The sequence below is a fragment of the Lactuca serriola genome, chromosome 7 (genome assembly GCF_051521515.1).
Source record: "Lactuca serriola cultivar US96UC23 chromosome 7, Lser_US96UC23_V15, whole genome shotgun sequence".
Lineage (NCBI taxonomy): Eukaryota > Viridiplantae > Streptophyta > Magnoliopsida > Asterales > Asteraceae > Lactuca > Lactuca serriola.
Genome location: NC_136414.1, coordinates 65,727,498 through 65,747,985, shown reverse-complemented (window position 1 = coordinate 65,747,985; position 20,488 = coordinate 65,727,498). Strand labels below are relative to the sequence as shown.

Sequence of the window (20,488 nt, the reverse complement as noted above, 5' to 3'; positions counted from 1 at the left end):
TTAGCGACAAAATTTGATAAAGTCATTCCGTCGCTGTTTTGTCGCAAATTTCCTTGAACAGTTTTTTTTTTCCCGTAGCAAATCCCTTGCAAAATTCATATACTGATTTTTTTGTTTCCGTCGCTGATCTGTCGCAAGCTTTAGACATGGTTTTTTCCATAGCTAATCTCTTGCAAAATTTATACATTAATTTTTTTTTGTTCCATCACTGATCCGTCGCAAACTTTAGACATGATATTTTTCCGTAGCTAATCCCTCGCAAAATTGATGCATTAAAATACTTTTTTTATTCTCACCAATCCGTCGCTAACTTGTAATATCATTTTTTTTTTATGATTCTAAAAGAAAAAAATACTACAATCATCAAATTTTTATACTAAAAAACATCGAATAACAATACAACCAAACATTACAATACCAAAACTATCAAAGTTTACCAAAGTATCATTCAAAAAACATCCAAAACCAAAACAATCCGTATAACATCAAACTCCCAAAGGTTTAACTTCAAAATAACATTTTAGCACCAAGAAATCCAAAGTATGCAAAAGAGGTACAAACAAAAAAAAGTTTAACCTTCAAAATAACATTTTAGCACCAATCATCTTCGGTTCTCATTCCTATAAAACATTATTCAAAACAATCAAAAGAATCAAATACAAAACGTTAACAAGTCATTCAAAAACATCAAACACTAATGGTTAACATCATATTACCTCTAATTTTCAATTTCCCATCATATTTTGCAAGACTGCATACATCTTCTCCATTGCTTCATATTTTGCATCAATTTGTTGTTGTTTGGCATCTATTGCTGCAGCTTTGGCATCCATTTCCTCACGTATTTGTTGACGTTTAGCTTCTATTTCTGCAGCTTTAGCATCCATTTCCCCACGCATATCGTTTCGTACACGTTCATAGACAACCTAAAGTACAATGATAGAAAACTTTGTAAGTACAATGCCATGATAGAAAACTTTGTAAGTATAATACCCTGATAGGAAACTTTGTAAGTACAATGCCATGATAGGAAACTTTGTAAGTACAATACCATGATAGGAAACTTTGTAAGTACAATTCTATGATAGGAAATTTTTATAAAGTACAAAATTAAACGAACCTCTTGGGATGTTATTGTACTAGATGTTCCTTCCAAAAATCTCGTTGGATCAGACACAAATCCAAATCCATATATTTTTCCTTTCTTGGCTCCTCCGGAAACATCACACCATGTTTCATTATCCAAGAGGGGGTGGCAACTAGTATCATCACCAAACTTAGCCACCATAGCACTTTTATAAGCCTCCTATTATAGCAAAAAAAATATATGAAAAAACATAAACATGAAATAAGGAATGGAATGGATCATTCCATTCCATTAAATTCATAATCAAGGAATGGAATGAACCACTTCATAAGCCTCCTATTAATTAATACTGAAACCTTACATAAAGTTGATTACTACTTACAAAACACTTAATTACAACTAGGCAGAGGATCAAACATTTAGAGATAATAATTTGTTTCTTTTCTTTTGTAAGTTGATTACTACTTACGAAAGATTTGTTTTCTATCAATTTGTTGCTTTAACAAAGTTATTAACCCGAGTAGTAGGAAGTGTTGTTTCCTACAAAAGAATTGAAAATACCTTAACTTTAGCTGCCTTTGGTGTAATGTATTCTTGAGTAGACCATTTAGTGTGCAACCTTGCATAAAGTTCAACTCCTGTAGGAGGGCGTTTAAGTGTTGCTTGCTACAAAATCCATTAGTAATACATTAAAAAACAAAACAAAAACTAAATAGTCTATGTGGAAACTAAGGTGAGATGCAAACATCTTACCATTCTTTTCTTATGTTGACGAATAGATATAGAACCCCCGGTATGTTTGGAAACAAAGCCATCTTCTAATTTATTTCTGTTATTTTTCCCTGATTGTGATAAACATTTCCATTTGGATATGGTCCACACTTCATTGATCATTTTTTTCCCAATACTCCTTTTTTTTTATCCAATTTGGGTGATAGTCCTTTAGCAAATTTAAATCACCTTCTAGTGAGGCATTCACATTTGCAGCTTTGGCAAGTTTCAAAGATTCTTCATGTGCTCTTCGCATTATGTCAGGAAATCGTTTCTTCATATAGTCTTCCCATACCTTGCGAGCAAGAACATCAGTCTCTTCGGGCCAAACATACAAACCCTACATGTAGATCACGCATACAATTATCTTTTTCATTTTACACCAAGTTTTACTTTGATAAATCATAAAAATAATAAGTACAAACCTTGAAGTGTTCCCACATTGCATCACGATGTTCTTTGTCAACCTTCTTCCATGAGGTCCATGGGCCGTCAAACATCGTCTTCAATATACATGTGATGGCTCTGATCATTGAAATCTGATTCGTAAATCTTGCAAAAAATAAATAATTAAAAAAATTAGCGTTAGTATTATCATTAACAAGTAAATTCATTTTCATAAAGAATTGTAAAATTAACATTAGTACTCATTTTCAGAATCGACTTCAATGAACTTCCTTTTTGATGGGTTACTTCGAACTTGTTCCAAGATGTTTGATCCTCTAATTGAAGAAGAAGGTTGACTTTCTGCATTATTGTGTGATTGAGATGCATTTCTATATCCAGCATCACGACCACCAATGTGACTACCACTGCGACCACCACCACGGGCTCCTCGTGGCGCCATTAGTCAAAAGATAACCCTTAAAATCAAGAATTAATAAACTATTTGTTAGAACAAGTATGTATTATAATAGAAAATTATAGAAGTAAGAGAAGGTAACATGCTATAATACACAAATAAATGAAAGTGCAATGTATATAGAAAAAGAAAACGATCATTTCAGCTAAAAAGTTATTGACAAGAGTTAGATTACCTGCTGTTCAACTTGTTTTTCACTGATGGAACTTTGGATCACCCTTTCAATCAAACCTATAAACAACCATGGCATGGCTTAAAACTAAATTCTATTAAAACGTAACATTTTATATTAAAATTCTACTTAAATAAAGCAATGGGAATGGGTTTGTTTTAAAAGTGTACGTTTAGTGTGAACTTTTAGGTTTCCTGTGGAAGGAACCTTTCTAGTTTCTACCCGGTGAATAAAAGATCAAAGTTTACTTGGCATCACATTTGGTTATTATATTATAATAATAATAAGTTCACAATATACCTTTGCATAGAGCTCAACATAAGGGTGGAATGCAGGAAGTTTCAAAAGTCCCTCTGATTCACCTTTCAGAAGCTCCCTGGTCCCACAGAATCAGGGCAATTAGGGAGATGTTAAAAAAAGTAATTATTTTATTACAAATACAGAAAGGAAATGAAGTTTTACAGAAAATATGAGTTATCAAATTACAGAAATGAAGCATGCATACACACATACACACGTGAATTAAACAAGGTTAATTAACCAAATAATGAAAATTTACATTATTGTATATATGAGTGATTAATGACCCAAGTTTTTGCACAGGCTTGTTGAAGAGGATAATGCCGAGGAGCTCTCTGTGAATGACATGACACTGAAGCCGAAGAGAATCCGAAAAGAAGGAAGAACAAGGCTAAGAGAGTTAAGGACAAGAAGGTTGATTGCAACATTGGTTTAGTAAGAGAGTTAATGTTTTTTTGGAAGGAATGGAATTTGTCTAAATAGTTGGTATTGAAGGAATTGGAATTGGAATTGGAATTGAGAAGTTGTAAATGTATGTTCTATTTTTGACTTTTTTGGATTAAGAAGCAGGGGCAATGTTGTTGCAGAAAGAAGGTCCATCACGTGAATCTATTGAAAAATTTCACAAATCTCACAAATCAAGGAAGTAGATAAAGAGTTGGTATTGAAGGAATTGGAATTGGAATTGAAATTGAAACTTTTCTTGTGAAATTGTAGGGTTAAAAGGGTATTTTGGTATTTGTTCCAATTGTTTGGCAATTCAAGGAAAGGGGCTGAAACTTGAAGACATTAAAGTTGTTATATCACATGCATCTAATGATTTAGGTCAAATTCGTCATTTTACCATATAATTCCAAAACAAAATGAAACCACAGGGAGAAAAAAATCGCAGAGGGGCTTATGTTACCAAAATAGAGCAAAGATCCATGCATTGGTGTCCAGGGGTAAAATGGTCAGAAAAGAGAAAAGCAAACCAGGGGCAAACAAAATAACATCCAATGCATTTCAATTTTGATCAGAATGACAAATATATTTTTTTTGTTCTTTTTTTTCTGTAACCAGATCCGGTTAACAAGCATGCAGGGAACTTACAAAACAATCAAACAACTAAAATATTTTTGAACGGAGAACAGAGGATAAACTTAAGTGTCACGACTATTATAAATATTTTTGTCACAACTAAAACAAAATAAATATTTGATCAAATATAAAATAATCACACCTATTTGAACAGAGAACAAAGGAGAACAGAGGCTCAACAGTTGCTTCTCTCTTGAACTATGGGTAAAGCACGACTGGAACTTCTTCACTCCCACCTCCTATTTAATAAATACGAAGAAATAAACATAATGTAAGGCACATAAAACATAAAAAAAAGCAAAACACTTTATCCTAAACTACATTTTAGGCTTTCGAATATTCCTTAAATACCCCTGAATATAAAACTTCCCATTCCCATAAAACCTCTCTTCATGCGTGTAATAACAAATGAATAAAGTCAGAACCCAATCCTTATCATGTTTAAACCCCTTCTCAATCATTCTAACACAATCTCTATATATATGACCAAAATGCCCTTGGTTCCAACTCCAAAAAAATCGAACACCGTGAGCCATATTTACAACCCAATAACTTTTATTCACCTCATGTTCACCATCCAAAGGATCAAAACAATACCAAATATGCCTCCCAATGCCAACATCAATCTTCAAATGCCAATCACAGGTCCAAACCACCATAAAAAAAATTGATTAAATTGCCTCACACCTTTCTTCTCAGAACATTCAAAAAAGAACTCCCACCATTTCCGATAATAAAAAACCCAGAAGAATATATGAAATGGAAATCGAATACAGGGAAGCAATTAATATGCACAACAATCCAACCAGCAATCAGATCGCTCCAGCCCCAAAATTCATTGAGGAAAAAAGAAATTCCCAAAATGCCCTCACCACTTAAACCTCCATTAAAAGAAAGATCCCAAGTACTATTCACCCTACAACGACCAGCAATCTCTTCTGACCAGAAACGAAACTCACCAAAAATTAGGATATACCCAATATGCCCCTGACCCAAAATTCTCCCATCCTAGTAATAAAGATCTCCAAATCGCAAGTATCCCTCCCTCCATATGATCCTGCGATAGCAGGCCTGAGATAAAAAAATCCAATCCTCCTCATTATCCAAAAAAATCACAATCAGACCCTGTTCTTGAATTCACATCCAGCAATCTCTATTCTTCAAAATATTATCCCACCAAGAATCCAAAAAGATCAAAGAAAAATAGATACTTTTGAAATTGCAACTCACGATACCTTCTTCTAAATTTCTTATTTTCCAAAATTAACAAAAATACCCTTTAAGCCAATTGCTCAAAACAACACATTTATTATAATCCATCCTTATTCTCATCAACCTAAAACCACGACAGCAAACATGCCAGCACTTTCTTTTAACCAAAAAACAATTCAAATCAATCCCCATCAGAACCATTGACATTTTTGATTGGGATGTTCCAACTTTTACAAATGTCTATATTCAGCCCCAAATAACCAAATTTAAGACCAAATAACTTCAATATAATATCTTCCATAACTCTATGAACAAAAAATTCAATAGAATTAATTTCTTTTCCAAACAATCAACATAAGTCAAATGATTGCATGTGTTGGTCAACAAATCAGTAGAAGGTCAACGAGCTCCAAACGGATTCATAGATAGAAGTCTTCCCCATTTTCAAAGAATGTCAAAAACCCCTACTGTATGTTTTACATTTTTACCTCTCATACATTTAACTATCATATTTCTTTCTTTTATATTTATCTTTTTTTTTCTTCAATTCAACATCATTACAAATTCTCCACATAACATAATAAAGCCATGAGAACAATAGTGACAACTTACTATTGACAGCCTGTTTGATCTTGTGACAGGGATCCTAGGTGTCCCACCTTAAAAAAAGTTCTCGATGGACATACTAGTAATAAGAATTTGTCTCCACCACTATTTCAAAATACCATAGACCTTCATCACTTTAGGGCATTCTATATAATGTCTTTTTACTTGATTAGTAAACTTATTTTGACTTGCATTTAGGCATATTACACAGGTGAAACCAGCTGACACGGATTGGAGGATTTATCAGTTTACTATGATTGCCTATGAAACTGGTGCTGTTGGGTTTGTTGCAGAGCATGTGGATGCATGCACATAGATGACACAGGAGAGCTTCAGGGTGAAGCTTTGATGCACAAAACTTATGCTACCAGGCTTATATAGGACTAAAGCAACCAATCAAGCCCTATATCAAGTTCTAATTCTAAGTATCTATTCTACTATAGATGCAATCGATATAAGAGGAATGACGATTGAAAAAGGAAAAAAATGGAGAAATTAAACCCTAACGTAATATATTGTGCAATTGAACCAAACCTAACCTAATATATGACTAAAGCAAATAAAATCAAGAGGTTTACCTGAATCGGAAGTTAAGGAAGAATAATTTTAGATTTCAAAAATGTGGAGGCTGTCGGAATCGGAAGCTGCAATGGTCCATGGTGTCGTCATCTGTTTGAACGGAGATGGTGAGATTAGGTTAAGCTGCAACTCGAGAGTCAAACTTACACAAACTTTGTGTTCAATTGGAGTGATAAAGCAGATTTAGGAGGGAAGGAGACTTACACAAACTTCGTGAAACTGGAATTGGATTCGTCAATTTCAGCGAGAGATCTTCAATTAAAAAAACATAACGTGTGTATGCTCCGTCGGCATTCTCTCGCTAAATACATAGCAGATGGCAAAAAGTCGACGATTTTTTTCCCTCGTTGAACCCTCGCCAAATGCCTTCGTTTTCCACCGATTACCGACGAATAAGGGCACGTCGATAAAGACTTGTAAGATCCGTAACTTATCCCTCGCTAAACCCTCTTTAATACGCTATATGTTGAATAAATAAAATACTTGTTTAAACCATCATAGATCTCTCGTAATTCCCTCTCTATAAGCCAAAATTTTGCTACGGAATAAATCCCTCTCTAAATCCGTAGCTGAAACTCAAGTTTCTAGTAGTGATATGCTCGAAAGGAAATATACGAGGTTGAAGATTTTAAAATCTTAATGATGCCCAACGATCATCTAATAGGAAACTCCTTTAAGTGACTAAAGAGTTGAAAGAGAAAAGAAGAAAAATAAATTGCGATTAATTGATGATTTTTTTATTGATAATTATTATGTAATTTTTTAAAAAATTAATGAAATAGGTTTAATTAATTTTTTATCTTATATTTATTTCTATTTTCATTTAATAAGTTAAATGTTTAAAATTAGTAATTGTTATTGGTATTTTTTTTAAATTAATAAGTTATTGGTATTAAAAAAACAAATATAATTAAATGAAAAATGAAAGATAAGACAATGGAGTCACCAAAAGCAATGTGGCGTTGGCGGTGAAAGGTTAACCCAAGATATTATAATTAACACATATTAAGTACCGCCCTTTTCCCACCACCACCGTCTATGTACAATGTTGAGATTTGGCAGCCGATGTTCACTTCGGAGTTCTACTAAGCGCTGTGGCAGGGGATTTAATTAGAGAGCACGTCGGTGTATCTGTCCTCGCAAAACTGTAAGCCATGGCGCCCCATTCCTACTCTAGATTGATTAAAATTTACATGCTTAATATTTGTACTTTAGGTCACCATTTGGTTTATATTCATACTCAGATACATATCTTATTTCTTGAACAACGTAAACGGAGATAAATGGATTTTTGGTTTCACATTTGTGGCTTCCAAAATGAATGGACATGATATTTATTGGCCGCCTACTTTGTGTGGTGGATGATGCAGTCAAACATTTTATTTATGTCGATTGCATTTACAATTTGAAATCCATTTAAGCAAAAAGGCTTTTCCCATCTTCCTTGGTGCCCCACTGCCCACCTCCCATTTAAGCAAAAGTCATGTCTTAAATTTTATCTGTTCTTTGGGCCACTCCTTACCAAGTTGCTTATCTTGTAGCATGGAAGTATGACTTTTCTTGAGTCGTCCTTGATGGTGAATTATCCTACTTTTTGCTATGTAATTTCCTTGAATCTGGAAGCTACAAATTGATCTATGACTCAATTAAGAAGCTAGAATTACATTCTTGCCAATAGAGATTTCAGTCACAAGCCAAGATTATGTCCTCTCCTAGTCGTAAGGATGAAAAATTCCCATCGTTAACATCAACACCACAATGTCTTCGATTTTCTCTTGCAGATATTCAATCTGCAACAAAAGACTTTGATGATGAACTGGTGATTGGTCATGGAGGATTCGGAAAGGTGTACAGAGGTAGTACTTGTATTGAAGAAACAAGTCATGTTGTTGCCATCAAACGGTTGGATTCTAAATCTGAGCAGGGAGCACCTGAGTTTAGGGCCGAAATTGAGATGCTTTCTAAGCTACGGCACTGTCACTTGGTCTCTCTAATCGGTTTTTGTGATGATAACAAGGAGATGATTTTAGTTTATGCATATATGCCAAATGGAACCCTCTACCATCATCTACACAGAGCTGAAACTCCTTTAAATTGGGTTCAACGACTTAGGATAGCCATAGGTGCTGGTCGTGGGTTGGACTACCTTCACACAGGTTTTGGAACTCAACAAGGAGTCATTCATCGTGATGTGAAGACTTCAAACATTCTTTTGGATGAGAATTGGGAAGCTATGATTTCTGATTTCGGGCTGTCCAAAATAGGCCCAACCAACGAATCAATGTCATATGTTGACGCGAGTGTTAAAGGCACATTTGGTTATCTGGATCCAGAGTATTTCTACACAAGAAAGCTGACAAGGCAAACTGATGTGTATGCATTTGGGGTTGTATTGTTTGAATTGCTATCAGGGAGGCTTCCAGTAGACGAACGCTATGGCGAGGAGCAATGTAGTTTGGTAAGGTGGGCTCAAAAATGCGTGAAAGAACAAAAATTTGATCAAATGGTTGATTCTAAAATCAAAGGAACAATTTTGCCCAAATGTTTAAGACAGTTTGCTCAAATTGCAGATAGTTGTTTGCGTAATGTTCTAAAAGAGCGCCCTACCATGGCTAAGATTGTTGTTTCACTTCAGGCTTTACTTGAACTACAACAGAGATATAACAGTTCTACTGAGCCATCAAGTAGAACTGGATTAACTTGGAAGATTCATAAGTATCTTGTTTCTGTGACTAAACTAAATGCTGGTATATACAAACTTTTCATTAGTGTTATATGTGCATATTTGTGTGTTTATAGTTGTAATCCGATATAAATACTAACTAGCATATAGCTGCAATAATTACGTCTATATAGAACACCCATACATAAGTTTAATTTGTGCAACCTCTAACTCATTTCCCCGTTTGGTCCATTTTATGAAAGTTGATAATGTCAAGGATTTCTTTCCTCTCTTCCCTATATCTAAGTCGAACAATGTTGCTTTGTCAAATAAGAATGTAATTGATTTATCTCTTGGGTAGATGTACAAGCAAGTATTTCTTCACTTCTGATCTCGTATGTAGTTGTTTCTAACTCTGTTATCTTTTGATGTTTTGTTTCCTTTTTCTTCTAAGACCAAAATGGCACCAGTTCATCAAAGAGCCCTGAAAACAACATGAATCCCCTCTCTTCAACCAACAAAGATGGAAAGGACCAGGGTGAAGTGCCTCTTCAGTTTGAGGAATTAGTGGCTAAAGATCTAAAATCATTCACGTATAACAAATTGCGCTACTTTGGAAATAGCACACAGTTGGATTACTATGTGTATGTTTACAGAGGTTGGATCAATAAACAAGCGCATTTCCCCTCTGAAGATAATACTAGATTGCCAATTGCAGTCAAGAGACTTGACCACTTTAAATGTGTAGACCGGGTAAAGCATCTTGTTTTGTACCCGTTTTATTTAAATATTACTGACATGAAAACCCAGATTTACTTCCATTCCAGTACAACTCACATGGTAGTGTTGCATATGTTTCTTTCACGGAATTAACACGGTTATGAAACATGATCACTTTTGAATGCAGTTGGATTTGGAAATGTTGAAAGAATTTACTCATCCCAACCTTGAAAAGCTCATAGGATATTGCTTGCAAGGCAAACAGCTCTTCCTAGTGTATGAATTCATGCCTAACGGAAACTTTGAGGATCTCCTGGATAGCGGTAAGCAACATAAATAACTCCATTCATAAATCAAATTTGAAAATACTGCAAATTTAATTCGATTTTCATGGGTTGTATATAGGAGGTTTAGCACGACTTCCCTTGGTTACAAAGATGAAAATAGCAGTAGGAATCGCTCGAGGGATTGTTTTCTTGAACGAAACACAATATGTTGTTGGAATTAATAAGCCAAATCTTTACAGAAGTAGGATATTGTTGGATGAGGTATAGTTTGAGTTCTTTCACTATTGGCATTAGAAATTGATGATGTAGTATGATTCATTGATTCCACTTTACAATGAATCCCATCCACAAAAAATCTAGATGGTACTATATTAACTGTTTGTGATGAATAACATATTTCAGCACTAAGCTATTTTTTCCTATTATATATTAAGTCCCCTTTCTGATTTTACCTGTTTGCACAAAATATAAATTTGGCAGGATTTTACAGCAAAGCTTTCAGGTTATGATGTTCATAAGTTGATACACGGTGGCTATCCAGAAAGTTGGACTCCTGATAGTCTTCCTAACTGTGATATCTATTATCCTGGGCGCGGTAAGTTACTTCAGCCTGTCTCCCATACATACCTTCAATTCCCCCCAGTTTATCTGACCACGGATCGCTTTCTCAGAGCCCTTGGAATTAGAGACCAATTGCGAGGGTTTTGCTGTGGTATTTGCGGAGTTGCTAACAGGGAAATATTGCGGTAATAGTATTGCATATGCAGAGATTTGTAATCAATCGTTTTACCAACATGGAAAATTTTCTTTGCGAGATATTGCATTCAAATGTTTTGAAAACTGCAATAAGGTGGATGCAGAATCATGGATGCTAAGAATCTTGGAGAAGAATGCTAAGCGGAACCTGAACCAGTCCAAACATATATTGGCCGGGGGGAGTGAAACAATTGCCCCTCAAAGACGTAATTATTCATAAAAACCACTAAATTATTATAATGTTTATTCAAATGATCATAATGCTATGTCAAATTAGTATCATGATCATTCGAATTATGATCATGCCCATTTGACACATTAGAGTTACTCAATGCTTTAATAAATTTATCCATGGCTCCCTTTTAGGATTGCATTTGATCTTCATCCATTTTTTTTTTCCTTCTTTCACTTCCTAATATTAAGAAACATTATAATAAATATGCGGTACTTATGATATAAAAATAACTAGTAAGCAGTAAATAAGCAACGAATTAGAGCTCAGGATCCAAATGAAATAAATTGTATTCAATTTTATAAAGGCATAAAGTTTTTTTTTAAATAATATATAAACAAAATATTGAGCAATTGACAATGGCCAATTATAATTATTCAAATTCACGGGCACAGTCCCACAGATGACAAATACCAATTTGGCAATTTAGGATAAAACAAAAAACTGAAAAAATGAACAAATACCAAATAAGCAATAATTACTTTCACAAACAGATCAATGGTGTAGTACATTTCCCGTAAAATGACAGAAATCCAAACAAATGCAAATTCCATTTCAATTTAACAAATTTCATTTTAATGGTGTTGCCGTGTATGGACATCCATACAAATTTCATCACAAACAATTCCATTGTCACATTTCAATTTGACAAATTACATTTGCGTTGACAAATATAATTTCAAAACTTTTATGGCACCCTGCAACACCAAGAAATGAAAATCTAAAACACTTTGCAACCTACCAAAAGTTAAAGACCATACACCTTAACTCAAAACTGATATGTAAAACAAACGAGAATCACATAATTGAGTTCATCTTACCTTGTTTTAACCAAAATGGGAATTTTGAGGATGATTCAACCTCTTAAGAACAACAAATATGGACTTCGCCCGTTGCTTCGGTAGGTCATAGAACACGATTGGTTTTCTAATTTATTTTTGTTTGCCTCTTTTGGCTTGTTTGCTCCCTCCTTGTTTAAATGGTATCAAAGCCGGCATCCTGCACCCCCGTGGTTTAGCACATCCCTATTTCTCCTCATCGAGCCTCCGACCCTGAGGGGGAGTGTTAGTGTATCCCTTTCTATCCACAAGGGCTCTTTTGGAGAGAAAATCTTGGGCTCCATGTATATTTACAACAACTATAAATAGGAAACTATCTTGGGTTTGTAAACTAATGTACAAAATATTGCTAGGATTTCATTATTGAATCATAAAAGAGAGTACATTTACAAAAGAAAGAGAGACCATAAATAAGAAAGCTAAAAGGTTAAACCAAGCTATAGAGCTAAAAGGACAAATATGCCCAAAGCAAAAAATGCCTAATAATTTTATAATGCTAATATCCCCCCTTAAGCTCATAATGTGACAACAATCAATATTGAGAATTTGAGGATGGAACATGAGGAAAAGAAATAGTCCCATGCTGAAATGGTGATGTGTGAAATAACAATCAATCTTATCCACTCATGAAACATTGCAATCTTATCAATCATTATTGCATTCTCATTGTCATAGTGAAAAGGGATAAGCTATGACATATGAACACCCATGTCTATAAGAAGCCAACCCAACCACACAATCTCGCACGTAGAAACAACCATAGCTCGATACTAAGATTATTTAGATGATCGAGATACAACATCTTGTTTCTTAATCTTCCATGAAATCAACGAATCCCCAAGAAAGATACAATACCCGGTAATAGACTTGCGATCATAAACATTGCTATCCCGACCAACATCATTATAGGCACGTAGCTCAAGAGAGGAAAACTAAGTACCACGAAGATATCTCAAAATATAAACAACTCCCCAATGAACCGTGGAGGGAACATTAACAAACTAGCTAACCACATGAACCCCATCATCTATATATGGCCTAGTGACAGTAAGATAGACCAAAGTCCCCATAATGGTATGATAACGTATTAGATTTAACAAGGGAACACCTTCAGTTAGAGAATACTTGGTTTTGATAATCCATATCATATTCATGTGCGTATCCTTTGCAACTAGAGCAAAGGTCTCTTCATAATCCATACCATATTTTTACATGTATCCTTTTGAAACAAGTATGGCTTTCTAACATTCAATAGACCCATCATATTTGGTTTTGATGTTATATACCCAACGAAAACCAATTTTGTGTTCTCCAAGTGGGAGCGAAACCAAATCCTATGTATGAGTCCGATAAAGAGCTATAAGTTTCTCAACCATAATATTTTACCAAAGAGGACCAGAGACGGTCTCTTTGAAGAATCTTAGTTCTAAGAGACGATGTATATTCCTAATAAAGGAGGTAAAGACAGGCGAGTAAGAAGAATATACGAATTCTGGAAGCTTGGTGGACTTTCGAGTACAAGTAGGTCGTGATGGTGGGGGTTCTTGAGAAACAGAAGATGGGGGTTCTTGAGAAACAGAATGTGAGGGTTCTTGAGAAACAATAGGTATAGGATTAGAAGTTGGATGGCCTGAAGTTCTAACTTAGTCATGTTGTGTGACTGAACAAGAATAATATAGAAAGGAATGTGTTCTAGAAAGGTGACATGTCGAGAAGCATACAATATTTGACTTGTTAGATCGTAACATCGATATCCTTTTTGACCAATACCGTACCCCAAGAGTACACATAGAGTAGATTTTGGAAACAACTTGGTTCGCTCCGAGTGAAGTCGTAAAACAAAGCATGTAAACCTAAATACACACAGGAAGAATAATCAGGAAGTTTTCCGTATATTTTTTTCATAGAGATAAATCCTAAAATTATGTGTTGTGGGAATGAGATTAATAACATATGTAGCAGTAAGAATGACTTCTACCCAAAAGATACTAGGGGCTGAGAGGATAAAAGCAGGGATCGCGCAATTTCAAAAAGTTGATAATGTTTTCTTGCTACAATACAGTTTTGTTGAGGAGTATCCATATATATGATGATTGGTGCCTAGTTCCATCATATGCAAGTAACTAAGTAAAATAATTCCTCCTAAATCATAACAAAAGTATTTTATAACAACGGAGTGTTCATTTTTTACTAAAGCTCTAAATTCTCTATATATGGTGAAAAAGTCATATATGTGCTTAATAAGATAATCCCACATATAACGAGTGCAATACTAATAAGGGGAACATAATAAGTGGATCTTCCTTTAGAGGAAACTGGTGAAGGACCCTACACATCATAATGCACAAGATCAAATAGATCAACAAAGCGAGTGACACTTTTATTAAATGGTAGAGAAGAAAATTTTGCCAGTTTCCAACCACAACTGTCAGAAATATCATCACTGTCCAAACGACCGAAAACACCATTAGAGGCTAAAAACTATAAACGAGAAGCTGACACATGCCTCAAATGTGAATGACAAAGGTAAAGGTCAGAAGATAGATTACTCAAACAAAAATAAGACAAATCAACAATAACGACAACAACATTAGACAAATCAACACTATTGGCAGCGGCATCTAACATTTTGACTTGATCCAAGACATATAGTTCTCCTAACTTACAGCTGGTCCTAATCACTCTTTGAGAGTAAGAGTCAAGAAGACAACAAAGAAAATCAGAAAATAAAACCTAATAAATAGATTCATACAATTGACTAACGGAGGCAATATTTAAAGCTAGTGTGAGAATATAATAGACATCATTAAGAGATACATAATGAGAGACAATCGAACCACCACCCTCTATAGGCATAGGTGTAGAGCTAGCAACATGAATGAAACGAATGAACCATAAGACAAAGAAACTAAAGGATGACAAGTAAAGTGGCAGATGATAAGATGCATCGGAGTCCAAGATCCATAATGATGAAAGAATACCTAAAATACTAGATTAGGAAAGACTTGAATGAGATGTAGATGTAGACATAGTTACATAATTGATACCAAGGAACTGTTCGGAGTGCTAAATAAATTAAGGATCCAACACAGAAGATGACACGGTGGTAGCATGAAAATTAGTTTCTATTGTATGGTAAAGTGATGGCTGAAACAATCCATATGATTTATCTTGTTGCTGTTTTGTTTTGTTAAACAACAATGGGCACTAGGACTTCCAGTGGCTTTTTTATGTGCAGTAAGCACATTCATCAAAATTAACTCTTTAGACTGGTCTATCCATTGGATCCATATTGACATTAAACAATTAAACAATAATCCCAAACTAACAATAGACGAACAAATCAAACTGTTGAAATCGATAACGAACATCAACAGTCAAATAGAATAACAAAACCTCAAAATTAACAAATAGTAGCAACAACTAAATGAAATAAACATCAAACACTAACCAAAACAGAAAAAGATGCTTTCTGTCCTAAAATTGTGGTGTTTAAATGCACTCACGACGAGATAGAGACAAAATGGTACTCTGAACTTAAATCACAACACGAAAATAAAATTGCAACGAGATATTGACAAAAAGGTTGATTTTGTGGAGAAAAAACCCAAATCGTGGCACAAAAAACCCCAAATCAAACAAATACCATCAATAATCGACTCCCTTGAAACAATCTAGACAAATAAAAATAAACCCAAAAATCAAACGAATGCCACAACTTTACGTACATCTTGCTTTCAACAACTGTAAAGACGGACCGAATATAGCTCTGATACCATGTAAACTAATGATTGAAATATTCTCAGAGTATCATTATTGAATCATAAAATAGAGTACAATTACAAGAGATAAAGAAAGACAATAAATACGAAAACTAAAAGGTTAAACCTAGCTATATGGATAATGTAACGTCCCGAAAATTGCAAAAAGGTTTTTATTTTTAAAATAGACTAACCAATTTTTACCTTTAACTTAAAATTAATGTGTGTCATTAATTTGTTTGAAGCCATAATGTTATCGTAGTCAAATTACAAGAACAACGGAAATCAGTATGTTCGATATGTGTGTACAGTCTCGTCGAGATCTTCTCACGAACAACCTGCAAAACATTTTGTCCACAACTATAAGAATAAATATTAGTTAGTTCCCTAGTATACCATATATTCCATCATATATACAATGCATCCACACAAATTCCTCAGATCTACTGCCAACCAACCAAAACTCCTATCCACATACATATATCATATATAACGGGCCCAATCCCAACTCACATAATGGGCCCAACCCAAGAGTATAATAGACCCATCCCTAACTTACATAACGAGCCCTACCCAAACATACATAACGGGCCCCACCCAGACATACATAACAGGCCCCGCCCACACTCAATTGTCAGAGGTCAAATCCTGGTCTTCCATACAATTGTCAGGAGCCAAATCCTGGTCTTCCATAAAATACATAAAGTTATATGTAGTCGGTGATTAGATAGATAGACGAACCGAAGGTCCCTCCCAAGAATAATAAATCAAACAAAAACCATGAAATAAGGCTTTTAGACCAAGAGCTCTCAGGCTATCCAAACTAACCACACACTACCCTCAATAAACAACCAATATTATCATTACCCTAACCACTCATGACACCTAAAATTATCAAACAATCAATGTGCAAGACCCTAAAAGTCTAGCATATCATGAAATTGAGTGTCCTATACTCTACATTCATAACAAGGAATTATTCTAGCCAACTAGCATACTTTGTCACAACTAGAAATTTTGTGTCTTGTAATCACTACATTCAGGTAAAAATGTAGAATCAAAAACCTAAGAGCATGTATGATACTTACTCTATGACAACAAAATTTCAATCCAATACACCAAACAAGTACTACAAATAGTCAACTAGCAATTGGAAACCCTAGAAGTTCTTGTTTAGGTCCATTTTGGACTAAGAATTCCGTATTGGACTCAATGGACCAATAAGCTTCCAATTTGACTATCATGGGATTAGAACCTTTAAATGGGCTCTAATTGGACCCAATTCCATTTAACTCAAAATTTTGGGCCATATTGGGCCTAGAATGAGATAGATTAGCTATATGAACCATTTTGGACCATAATTAATCTAATCTAACCTAATGGGTCATAAAAAAATCATATTTATATTTTTTTAGACCAAAAATCATCCAACCTAGCTATAACATGGGCTTAAAGGCAAAAAGCCCAAAAATCTCCTCACACCCTCCCCATTCTCGGCCCAAGCCCAAAAGAAGAAGGGGTTGACTTTGTGAGTGACACCTCACAATTATCCAAGGGACCTCCATGCAAGAAAACTCATACTTCCATGTACCATCCTTTCATACTTCTCTCTTCTCTCCTTCCTTCTTGATTCTCGGCCGATTCCAACACACACACACAGACGCACACAATTCACTCACTTTTCTCTCAAGGAAACTCTCTCATAACTCATCCATATTTCGAGATCTAAGAAGGAATCAAGGGGATTTTTACACAAAAATCATCATCTAAGGTAAGAAATCTCTTAGATCCTTAAACTAGCTACTTCATTTCATCCAAAAATCACCTCTTAATTCATTCAAACTCATGATCTAGCACCTAAGAAGCATTCAAGTTCGAAATCTTCCAAGGAAGGTTGCTAAGGCCGAATTTCTTCTCATTTTCTTCCAAAAACCGAAACCACACCCAAAGGTGAGCTTCATACCCCCTTATTTTCGGTTTTTATAAGTTTTGTGGGGGGAGAATACAAGCAAATGTGTAGATCTATCATTATGTGTATGCCTTGTATGATTTATATGTTTATTTACATACTTTTGTGTGTTTATGTTGTTGAAACTAGTCAAAAGGACCTAAAAATCGAGATTTGTGTTATGATGCATGAAACAAGTGCTAAAACATATCATTATACATAAGTCATTACTAGAAAAATAACCAAGTTGGTTTAGATGAACATCTTGGGCTAAAAATCACATTTTTGGACTTAAAATGCTAAGAATATGAAGTTTAAGGGCTCAAAATGTCAAAATACAAATTCTGGAGGTTAAGATGTGTCAAAACAGTTTCATAAAGGAATTTTCCAGAAATATATACTTTAGAATGTTTAAAATGTAAACTTCTAAACTTAATGGGCTAAAAATGAACTTTTCGGCCCAATAAGGCCCAATATGCGAAAATTTCAAAGTTGAGGGGCTGAAAATGCATTTTTCTGTAAAACAGGGGACTACTAGTGTCCCAAGTCCATTTCAAAGGTTATAAATGCTTTTCACATTTAAAAGGGGCCAAAAATGCAAAAATTCTCTATTTTGGGCCAAAAGTGTAAAATTTGGGAAAATGAAGGTTCCAGCCGAAAAAGTTTCATTTTGAGGGACTAAAACTGTTTTTCAAAAAGCTTTGGGCTGAAAGATACTTTTTCTACAAGTTTTGATACTAAAGTGTCAAGAAAAATGGCTTAAGGACTAAAATATAAATTATTTTATATAAGGGTCCAAAAGTGTAAATTCATCTAAAAAGAAGGGTCTGAAAAATGTAAAAGACTAATGTCTTAAACAATGAACCTGACACGATGAAATGCTAGTACCTCGACTATCGGCAAAATTCAATACACCTTCAACACCAAAATCGTTATCAAACGAATTGATTCGGTCTCGAATCAATAACAATCTGAAACTACTAACACGACGATATTTCAATACACACATGGAACTCTCGGGAATTCAATACACACGCGAGAATACACCAGACGTCGATACACCGTGTTTGGGCCCAAAAGTTTCAAATCATGCTTGTTAGGCCTAGCTAGCCCAATGACATGATCTTTAGGCCCGAAGGAAATTTGCTTACATGTAGTTGCGTCTAATACGACTTAATTCCGTGTAAAAGGACTTTCAATGGCAACATGCTGCTGGTCCCCAAGGGTCCTTCGGTACTGCTAGCAAAGTCGAGAATTCACCAATGCGAGTTGAGCTAAGGGCCCTTCGCATTCACTATAGCCTTGAACGACGTAGGGAATTACCGAGGGCTTCGCACTCTCTTTTTCCCCTCGGTCGTGGGCCTACATGAGTCCGGGTGGTTGGGTTAAGTGAATAGTGCGAGCGACGCCTAATGGAATCGTTTGTACGGTTGTCAACTGGTCATTTTCATTAATGTACGTTTACAACAATTCACAATCCACAATTAATCCAACGTCCCCGGAGCTCAACGAGTACACCTGTCGTAAGTAATACACCTGTCGTAACGAAATAACCAAACATAAATTTTTTTAATGCAAAGTAATGGGAAAATGTCGGGTTTTCCTAGGGTTTTCAATTAATACACCTACGAATTACATACCGAGTTTTACAAATCATACTCTTACATTTATAGAAACAAACAAGCATACTTTCAGATCTTCACACCTTTTATACTAAGTTTTCTTTTCAGAAAATATCGGATTTTCTGGTGGTTTTCAAAACAATACAAAACATTGGATTTCAAACATTACTTATGAACTCACCAACATTTCATATGTTGACATTTTTCAAAATACTTGTATTCTCAGGTAACAGATAAAGTGAAGGAAGAATTGTACTCTATGACGTTTTGCTGTTGTTTAATTAATATCGAACAATTTACTTTTGGGAATGTAATATTTTGAAACTATGTACTGAATGTAAACGCTACCAGTTGTAATATTCCAATGCTTGGTATTGTATGATGTTATGTTTCATGTATATTCATTGTGATGGTATTCAATTGAGTCACGACAGCCCCCGGACGTTTCCGCCGTCTGGTTCGGGGGTGTGACAGGTTGGTATCAGAGCTCTGTTTATAGTGAACTAGCATATTGAACCATACATTGATATGCAACTATAAACCAAAAGAGGGACTAACTTAACTCTGAACAAAACAAGTAAAAATACAACAATAAAACATCTTTGCTTGCATTAGGAACAAGGAACATAACGCCGAACCAAACAAAATAATGCTAGTATCTCGGTTAATTCAGGACTGTTCTTAGTGGTACCAAGGAGTGGATGTAGCTTGATCAACTACATTCTCTCCAAAGTATAACTAGCACACGTTCTAATGAGATCGGGATAGCTAGGGAACCTAAAACTATACCCCTTTATCACCAAAAAGAGAACGTTTGTTTAGTCTGTACAATAGTTGTAGCATTCTAGGAATAATGTTAGCATATTTACATACTCGTGCAGACAGCATGGCTGGTTTTCATCACCCTGGAGACCCTTATTTCCCTAATCAGGGGAATAACGGATGGTTTGAGGAAGACCCCGAAGAGGAATCTGACGGGGAACCGGAGGCTG

At 35.0% G+C, this 20,488-nt stretch overlaps 2 protein-coding genes across 2 annotated transcripts; one reads left to right on the top strand and one right to left on the bottom strand.

Moving 5' to 3' along the window:
* Positions 1–394: 394 nt before the first annotated feature.
* On the bottom strand, positions 395–7,030 carry LOC145062411 (uncharacterized). The gene is made up of 12 exons (XM_079010023.1): positions 6,874–7,030; positions 6,669–6,759; positions 4,415–4,511; positions 3,193–3,268; positions 2,896–2,951; positions 2,506–2,721; positions 2,284–2,410; positions 1,841–2,198; positions 1,649–1,753; positions 1,121–1,306; positions 717–926; positions 395–620 (listed from the first exon to the last, which is right to left on the bottom strand). Exons 8-11 carry the CDS (start codon positions 1,979–1,981, stop codon positions 726–728), a joined length of 633 nt encoding a protein of 210 aa, XP_078866149.1. The 5' UTR covers positions 1,982–2,198; positions 2,284–2,410; positions 2,506–2,721; positions 2,896–2,951; positions 3,193–3,268; positions 4,415–4,511; positions 6,669–6,759; positions 6,874–7,030; the 3' UTR covers positions 395–620; positions 717–725.
* Positions 7,031–8,148: 1,118 nt separating this feature from the next.
* LOC145062095 (uncharacterized) lies at positions 8,149–11,467 on the top strand. Its single transcript, XM_079009719.1, has 6 exons — positions 8,149–9,416; positions 9,786–10,084; positions 10,239–10,374; positions 10,457–10,599; positions 10,819–10,933; positions 11,010–11,467. Exons 1-6 carry the CDS (start codon positions 8,372–8,374, stop codon positions 11,312–11,314), a joined length of 2,043 nt encoding a protein of 680 aa, XP_078865845.1. The 5' UTR covers positions 8,149–8,371; the 3' UTR covers positions 11,315–11,467.
* Positions 11,468–20,488: the final 9,021 nt, after the last annotated feature.

Bases quoted from the DNA above. Each gene is read 5' to 3' on its own strand.
- LOC145062411 (XM_079010023.1), bottom strand. From the start codon at position 1,981: ATGATCAATGAAGTGTGGACCATATCCAAATGGAAATGTTTATCACAA. The intron at 1,307-1,648 runs GTATTTTCAATT...TTGCTATAATAG, and splicing joins CAAAGGCAGCTAAAGTTAAG to GAGGCTTATAAAAGTGCTAT. The intron at 927-1,120 runs GTTCGTTTAATT...ATTGTACTTTAG, and splicing joins GTACAATAACATCCCAAGAG to GTTGTCTATGAACGTGTACG.
- LOC145062095 (XM_079009719.1), top strand. From the start codon at position 8,372: ATGTCCTCTCCTAGTCGTAAGGATGAAAAATTCCCATCGTTAACATCA. The intron at 10,085-10,238 runs GTAAAGCATCTT...TTTTGAATGCAG, and splicing joins ACTTTAAATGTGTAGACCGG to TTGGATTTGGAAATGTTGAA. The intron at 10,600-10,818 runs GTATAGTTTGAG...TAAATTTGGCAG, and splicing joins GTAGGATATTGTTGGATGAG to GATTTTACAGCAAAGCTTTC.